At 43.0% G+C, this 7043-nt stretch overlaps 1 protein-coding gene across 1 annotated transcript; it reads right to left on the reverse strand.

Annotated features, from left to right (window-relative positions):
* Positions 1–5357: 5357 nt before the first annotated feature.
* On the reverse strand, positions 5358–6802 carry LOC130719536 (uncharacterized). The gene is made up of 4 exons (XM_057570157.1): positions 6443–6802; positions 6174–6398; positions 5553–5834; positions 5358–5441 (listed from the first exon to the last, which is right to left on the reverse strand). Exons 1-4 carry the CDS (start codon positions 6800–6802, stop codon positions 5358–5360), a joined length of 951 nt encoding a protein of 316 aa, XP_057426140.1.
* Between the last annotated feature and the right edge of the window lie 241 nt (positions 6803–7043).

The raw sequence follows: 7043 nt of genomic DNA on the forward strand, positions 1-7043 counted from the left end.
TGATAGAAGTGTCGCCGGGCACAAGCTATTTGGCCCTCCTGACCCTCTTCTTAGGCAAGGGACCGACAACCTCACCATAAGCATATGAAGCCGCGGTGCGTCTCTTTTTTCCCCCGTCAGTGTTAAATGTTGGGGGAAATTGGATAGCCTTGGTGAACTTCATTTCTTCTGAAAAGGGAAAATGAAACGTTAGCGGGACTAAAAACAGGATAAAGGGAAAGATGGGTGACAAGAAGAGATCTTGACCTAACAACTGAAGAAGAGTGTTTTCGTGAGCAACCTTCAACAACTTGGAGCAGTCGAGGATGGGGACTTTGGCGAAGAAGCTGAGAATAATCTTGTCTTTATCGCTCAGTGATGCCTTTGACACCTTGGGGACATCGTAAGGGGCCTCAGTCCAGTAGAAAGGGAAGCGGGCAGTTTCGTCCCGCAGAGTGAAAACTTCAGGGTACGTGGGACGGATCACCACCCGGAAGTATCAGCGACCAAATCCATCTTTGGCATTGCTCTTGAAAGGATGAAGACGTTAGCGCCCGGCATGGGATTTTAAAGAAATCCAACCGAGGGATCGCAAGGACTTGGGCACCACGGTGTAAAAGTAGAAGAAGTGGGTGATTGAGGGCTCAAGGCCAATCGCATCGCAAAGCATCTCGAAACACTTCGCAAAAGCCCAGTCATTTGGGTGCAGTTGAGAAGGGGTGACGTTAATCGCCTTCATTACTTGGCAGAGGAACGACGAGAACGGAAATTTTATTCCGAGGTCAAGGTGCAGGTACTCATAGACGTAGAAGAAGTGAGACCTCTTCTTTTTCGCGGCGTTCTCAATCGTGCGGTTCTGCCATACACGGTGTTTACTCTTGCAACCGCTGGCGCAGAGGATAGATTTGAGGGCTTTCTCGGATCAAAGCCTACTGGCACGACGAGCGACGTCGGCGACGCACTCGGCAGTGGTGTGCTGAGAGGGTTGGCGGATGGCCTCTTGAGTAGGCGTCTTGTAGACAAATTATGGAAGGGTGGCGAATACTTTGAACCGGAAGGTCGTGGCTTCCTCCTCGCGGAGGGGAATTCCTCCCGGGGGAGGGGGGTCAACTGGAGCCGTTGGTGCCGGGGTGGAGTTTTGGGAGGAGTTTCTAGTGCGACGTTTGGGAGACATTTTCGAAAAAGGAACGAAAGAAGAAGAGCAAGTGGGAATTTGAGTAGAGAAAGTCCGAAGGGGCGGGGAGCAATGGCGCTGGAGGGGCGATTTTCTGAGGAGTTCTTGAGAGTAAAGTAAGGGTGCAAGGAGTGAAGGTTTGAAATTGGCAAATGGTGGAAGAATAAGGTTTTTATAGGAAAGGGATGACTGTTGGTAAGGGACGCGTGTGGGCCTCCTATGAATGTGTGGAAGTAGTGGAGATTCGTGCCCCATAATGACGAAAGGAAATGATTACTTTGGGGAAGGTACAGAATTTTGGGAAGTGCGAGCGGCGCATTAAGTGAGAAGCTACAACGGTTGATTGGCTTAGAACTGAAAAGACATGCCTTATTATGATTTGAGGGGACGTTTCGAGGGTAGCAGTTGAGATTCTAAGGATTCGCTGACCTTTGCGATTCAACTAACACATCACGCGTGACCCTCACGTGTCAGACACCACACTAACTAGCGCCCACTGATGCTGCAAGGCGAGCGAACTTGCCCTCATCGCCACAAGCGCACCTGTGGACTGGGAAATCTGTAAAGGATATTTTTTATTTACTACACGCTATGTTGGCGATTTAATACACTTCCCAGTAGTCTTAGACTTAGGCTAACTTTCATTATAATATTTGTAACTTCATTCTTAAAGACACACTTAGCTCTCATGCTTCGAGCTCGGTGTCTTGTGGACTTGTGGACTGGGCGAGCTCCCCAGGGGGCCTTGCCCAGGGTCGCCCGCCTCGTGGCGGTCACGCAAGCTCAGAGTTGGGCCCAACTTGCCCAATAGGGGTAGTCGATTCACAAGGCCCAGCCCCTAGCCTATAAATAGGGAGCGGTTACCATTTGTAAGGGACTCTTAGCTCATTTCTCAATAACAAACTCTAAACTCAGTTAAACTCTCTCTCTAAGTGGTTATTCTCTCTCTCTAGGTAGTTACACATTCCCTCTTTAGATTCTCTCACATAGCAATCCCTTCACTATAGGTACTACACCCTATCTCTATGTTCTTGGAAGGAACACTTGCATATTCTGTTCTTAGAAACTGAGAAGATTTCCTAAAATCTTAAAGGGAAAGTTTTTAAACGTAAAACCCTATTCAAACCCCCCTTTCTAGTGTTTTTAATACCTTCAATTGGTATCAGAGCGCAAGTTTTGATTACCGCACCTAACAGTGCTCAGTGATCCAGGCCGGTGTGAAAAACTCTATGGCGACCACCACAAATGGAGAACAGAAAGACAACTATAGCGCAAAACCACCTGTCTTTGATGGTGAATAGTTTGACTACTGGAAAGATAGAATTGAAAGTTTCTTTCTTGGATTTTGATGCTGATCTTTGGGATCAAGTTCTTGATCGCTACACACGTCCATTTGATGAAGATGGTGTGAAGATCCTAAGAGACAAGATGAATGCATATCAGAAGAAGAAGTTCAAAGATCATCACAGAGTAAGAACCATTCTGCTCAATGCCATCTCATATGAAGAATATGAGAAAATTACTGATCGTGAATCTGCAAAGTCTATCTTTGATTCTTTGAAGATGACTCACGATGGAAATGAGGAAGTCAAGGAAACAAAGGCTCTAGCTCTAATCAAGAAGTATTAAGCTTTTAAGATGGAACCAGATGAATCTGTAGAAGCCATGTTCTCTAGATTCCAGATGATTGTTGCTGGAATTAGAGTGCTTGACAAAGGCTACACCACTGCTGATCATGCCAAGAAGATCATCAGAAGCCTTCCTGAAAAGTGGATGCCCTTGATGACTGCTATGAAGTTGTCTAAGAATCTGAACAAGATAAGTCTGGAGGAACTAGTGAGCATCCTGAAAATTCATGAGATAGATCGAGTTGAGTTCTTACCTCAGAAGAAGCCAAAGTCTATAACCCTAAAATCCAAATCCGAGAAGGCCAAGGCTCTCTAAGCTGAAGAAGAATCAAAAGAATCTTCTGAAGATTCTGATGAAGATGTGCTCTCCTTGATCTTCAGAAGGCTCAACTGCATATGGAAGCACAGGTAGAACAAGTACAGAGGATCAGCAAAAGCTAAAGGAAGACAAGAGTCTTCATCTGGTCAACGCAAGTCTTCTTCGAAAGAAGTCACTTGTTTTGAGTGCAAGGAGCCAAGGCATTACAAGAATGAGTGTCCTAAGCTGAAAAGAGAAAAGAAGCCAAAGAAGCATTTCAAGGCCAAGAAAGGACACATGGTGACTTTTGATGCCTCAGAATCAAGAGAAGAAGATTCTAATGATGCAGTTGTTAAAGGACTCATGGAAGTTGTAAAGGACAAGGAAGTAGAGTCAAAAGCAGAGTCAAAAGCTGAATCAGCATCAGAAGCTGAGTCAATATATGAGGATGAAAATGAGGTATTCGCATCTTTTTCTTCTTTTGAACTTAAAACTGCTTTATCTGAAATTATGGATAAATATGACTCTCTTCTAATCAAGCACAAACGTTTGAAAAATGATTTTCTTGCTTGTAATTCAGGTTCCCTGTAGTACGAATGTCCTGCACGATGCTGGAACAATAGGTTCGACAATCGCTTAAGAGTAAAACAGAACTTAAAACAGACAAAACAAAACACAGGAATTGTTAACCCAGTTCAGTGAAAAACTTTCACCTATGTCCGGAGGGTTTGCACCCAAACAAAGGAAATCCACTATCTCAAGATTCAGGAATTACAGACACTCATGAACACAACAATTCATAGTTCACTTCCTAATCTACCCAGTGTATTTCTACTTAGTATCTCAACCTACGTATGAGAGCCCCTCTCACTTTCTCTCAATCAATGCCACAGTGATTGGTGAACACAATCAACAATTAGAGATTGAAAGCAATCAAACACACAGAACCTTTCTTTGCTTTATAGAATCAGTGAGTAAAGAGGATTCACAACTAACAAAGGACAAAACACAATCACAAATCCTAAAACACTTGATCTCTCTATAGCTTCGATAGATTTCAAGTTTTAGGTCTTCATCCCTTTTATAGACTTCAGCAGCGGCAGCATGGGCTCTAGGGTTAGCACGGGCTGAAGTAACAGATTGCAGCAACAACAATTCAAAACGCAATCTTGATAGATCTTGTTACTTATTGCACAAGTAAAGATAGAAACCAATCTTTTAACAAAGATTGTTTCAACAAATAACAACCCATAAATAAAACCCTTCTGGAATAGCTACTTGACCCTCAAGTAACACGGAAAACATATCTTCAAATAATCTTCAACGGGTCCACAACAGAAACTCAAGCTGAGGACTGATGCCCTAGCTTCACAGAATCAGATGCCACGACATTTGCTTCGACAATTGGTTGTTTTGACAAAATGCAAGACAACATGTACCAACAATCTCCCCCTTTGTCAAATTTTGTCTAAAACAATACACAAACCAGAGAGGATAAAAAAAATAGAGAATCAATTCTCCCCCTTAAGCATAGCTCCCCCTCAAATGATGCATCCATACCAACAACTAGCATAATTGGAACATAACACATAGCAGCAAAAACACACAAACAAAAGTACTATAAGAACTTAGCATACGATGACTACTATCAGAAGCTACTTGCACATAAGCTATCCACATAAAAACCAGACGATGCAACTTGAAACAAACATAGCCATTGTCTTGAACTTGTCTTCAAATTAATCAGACCAAAGATAACACTAGCAAAACACATAGTCTTCACAGTAGCAACATAGGTCTGCACAGTAGCAGCACAAATTATTACAAACCATAGCACAAATTTGGCAATGGGTGCACAAATACATCCAAAAACAAAAGAAAGTAGCAAAATAACATAACAGACTAGTCTTCAGAACTGGATTCCTTTCCAGATTCTTCTACACTCTCCTCTTCACTCTCATCAGACCCTTCTTCCTCTCCATTGCTCCCATCCTGAGCAGCAGTAGCAGCAACACTTTGCTCACCTCCTTGGCATTCTTCTTCTTGCAGCTTGAGAAGCAAAGCATCAACCTTGAGCTTCCTGGCAGTGCTCACCCTAATTGTCTCCTACAAAGCCTTGGAGACTTCCTGTAATTTAGCAATGATGGCATGAGTTCCAGATTCAGTCACAGGAGGAGCATATGTCCTGCTGGTTGGCATGGCAATGTCTAGGACATGTGGCTCCATAAACAAGCGTTGATCCAAGGTGATTGGAACTCCACGAGACATAGCCACTTCATCAGCCCTGAGTATCTGAGGATGCTGGTTGAGAATGATCTCCAGGCAACTCCACATCACAAGTATCAGCATACTTCAATGTCTGCTAAAAAACAAAAGCACCAAAATCAAATGCAATAGACTTGCCAATCCTATAGATCAATTTGGCAAGGGTAGCAGAAACACCAGAGGTATGCTGAGTAGGAACCCAATTCACAGCACCAATCCTGTTAAGGATTGCATATTTCACACTGAGATTCCCAGTAGACAACAATTTCTTGTGAGGCCACTTCTTCACATGACCAGCAGTAAGTTCCTTGGCAATAGCATCCATGGACACGTCTTCATCAGCAAATTCAATAGCACTTCTTCCAAGTGCTTGATTGATTATAGCAAGTGAGAACACAGCACATTCAGCCATCACAAAGACTTTCCTGAATTCATCACTCTCAGGAAGTCCAACATCCACAGAGAGATTTACCAAGAATTCTCTCACAAGCTTCTCATAGCACCTTCCAACATTCTGAATAGTCTTTATCAGACCTGCTTTCTCAAAAAGAATAATAATATCTTTACACTCAAGAACATCAGGACCAACTTCCCTTTCCTTGGTCATTCTTCTCTTGCAAACAAACTTCCACTTCTGAACACTCTCTTCTAAGTGAAAAGATACCCTATCAATGGGAACAACAGGAACATTTTGAGGAATACGCTTACCAGAATATTTCTTTTTCTCAGAAGGTCGAATGTCCTGGACATCGGCTTCAGCATCTGACTCAGAGTCTTCAACATCAACTGGAATATTTCTTTTCTTCTTCTGACTAGGATTCTTGATAACCTTTTGCTTTCCCTTACCTTTCACAGTCGCTTGTCTAGACTTGTAAGTCACAGGAGAGGATTTGGATCTCTTTGGCGGAGTAGGAGTGACAACGCTATCAGGAATGGACTTAGCCAGGGGAACATCATCAGAATCATCATCAGAGATGTCCTGAACAGGGGCTGGAGCCTGGGTTGGCTCTTCAGAATTGGTATCCTCAGAATTGCCATTCTTTGGATCAGCATCCTTCGAAGAGGATGAAACAGAAGTATCAGGTTGGGTAGCATCGCCTGAGTCTTCATGAGAAGTGAATCCTTTCCAAGATTTTCTTGATCATAAATTTCCTTAGACCTAGATGTCTCAACATCGAGCACAACATCAGGAGACGATTTCACAGGAGAATCTTCATCATTGATTTCCTCTTCATCAGAAACATCCTCATAGTGAGGAACATTTGTGGGTTCTTTGTTCTGAACCTTGGACATGTAGGTCTTTCTTGCTGGGTTTCTTGTCTTCGTCTTCCCAGGAGCTTTCTTTGACACAGAAGATGGTTGAGAAGAACCACTCTTCAAACCCATGCATTTAACTCCTTTAGCAATTCTTTCAATCTTTTCCTTGACAGAGTCATTCTTTCCTGAACTTTGAGACATGATGAAACGAGAGCAAACACAAACAGAGCACAGAACGATGAAGGAGAATTGAAAATGAGAGACAATGAGACTAGAAGAAGATAGATGCACAAGCGGTTGAGGAAACACAATTTGCCCATTGGAGGTAGTTATAGGGTGAGTGAGCCATAAAGTAACCTTCTCTCTGCTGATGCCACAACGGCAGTTAATGATGATCAAGGATAAACTAGCCGTTAACACGATGTGGCACGCTAATTACTAT

This window comes from Lotus japonicus, chromosome 5 (genome assembly GCF_012489685.1).
Source record: "Lotus japonicus ecotype B-129 chromosome 5, LjGifu_v1.2".
Taxonomy (NCBI): Eukaryota; Viridiplantae; Streptophyta; class Magnoliopsida; order Fabales; family Fabaceae; genus Lotus; species Lotus japonicus.

Bases quoted from the DNA above. Each gene is read 5' to 3' on its own strand.
- LOC130719536 (XM_057570157.1), bottom strand. From the start codon at position 6,802: ATGTCTCAAAGTTCAGGAAAGAATGACTCTGTCAAGGAAAAGATTGAA. The intron at 5,835-6,173 runs GTTATCAAGAAT...TGCTATGAGAAG, and splicing joins AAGGTAAGGGAAAGCAAAAG to CTTGTGAGAGAATTCTTGGT. The intron at 5,442-5,552 runs GTGAATTGGGTT...TTTGTTTTTTAG, and splicing joins TCCTTAACAGGATTGGTGCT to CAGACATTGAAGTATGCTGA.